Source organism: Saprolegnia diclina (assembly GCF_000281045.1).
Source record: "Saprolegnia diclina VS20 unplaced genomic scaffold supercont1.25, whole genome shotgun sequence".
NCBI classification, from domain to species: Eukaryota; Oomycota; class Saprolegniomycetes; order Saprolegniales; family Saprolegniaceae; genus Saprolegnia; species Saprolegnia diclina.
The window spans coordinates 662,624-663,566 of record NW_008246092.1 but is presented as its reverse complement, the minus strand read 5'-3'; the positions used below and the strand labels follow the sequence as shown (position 1 = coordinate 663,566).

The 943-nt window shown below is 54.6% G+C and overlaps 1 protein-coding gene across 1 annotated transcript in view; it reads right to left on the bottom strand.

The window, feature by feature from the left end:
• The window catches only part of SDRG_08454 (hypothetical protein), a 2,776-nt gene extending 2,174 nt beyond the window's left edge, over nucleotides 1-602 (bottom strand). Inside the window, exons 1-3 of the mRNA XM_008614342.1 lie at nucleotides 582-602; nucleotides 283-542; nucleotides 180-238 (exon numbers count right to left, since the gene is read on the bottom strand). Coding sequence (XP_008612564.1) covers nucleotides 180-238; nucleotides 283-537 — 314 coding nt within the window. The 5' untranslated portion in view covers nucleotides 538-542; nucleotides 582-602. The remainder of the gene's footprint in view (nucleotides 1-179; nucleotides 239-282; nucleotides 543-581) is intronic.
• Nucleotides 603-943: the final 341 nt, after the last annotated feature.

The window sequence follows — 943 nt, the reverse complement described above, 5'->3', positions numbered from 1 at the left end:
GGTGGCTGAGGTGGCGGATGCTCAGATTTGGTGTTCGTATTTTGGCCAATCCAAAGCCGATCCAAAATGGCCAATCACAGCGCGGGAGGTGTTATCTCTCTTCGGCAATGATGATGGGGGCAATGCCGTGGTTGGGGTTGCCGGCCTCGGCCAGCGCTTTGAGCTCCTTGGGGTCGAACTCGAGCTTGAGGTCGATGCGGTCGGCCTCCTTGCAGAGGCGCTCGTACGACGCGCGGATCTACTGGCCCATGAGCGATATACGTACCGGATACAATATGGTACCTTGCAGAAGACGAGGTCGCGCGTGGTCGAGTAAAACATGCGCGTCTCGAGGCCGGCGCCCGCGAGCCGCTGGAGGATGAGGCGCATCGAGTACGTCGTCTGCGCCTCCGTGAGCTTGTGCGTCTCGTCGTGCACCTTGAAGACAAACACGTAGTCGTAGTTGTAGCCAAACTTTTGCTCGAACGGGTCGAGGCTGCCGTTGAGCACGTGGAGCTTGACGTCTCCAAGCGCTGCCTTGCCCGCCATCGCCTTCATCGCGCCTACGGCCGATGAGCCATGGACCACCATTGGCGTCGTACTTTCTCTTTCAGCGGTCGAAATTGCAACTGCTAGTCAAACCAAAGTGGGCTATTTTATAGCCAATCTTTTATGTTCGATAATAAATACAAGTACAGCAAGACGAAATGTATTGTAGTGAGCGTGCACCTCGAAATACTATTGAGAAAACTATAGTATACAAAACACAAGGTAGTACCGGCTGCAGGCGGGTTGTGTCGTTGGTTTGTAGCCGGCCTTGGACGTTGTGAATGCGACTGGGAACACTCGACTAAAGTAGGATGTCGACGCCACGACATGGGCGCGTGAGCCATTAACGTTATATCTACTAATACAAGGCCACTCGGATCAAGCTCTGCGGCACCGCGTAGGGCGATGTCGATAC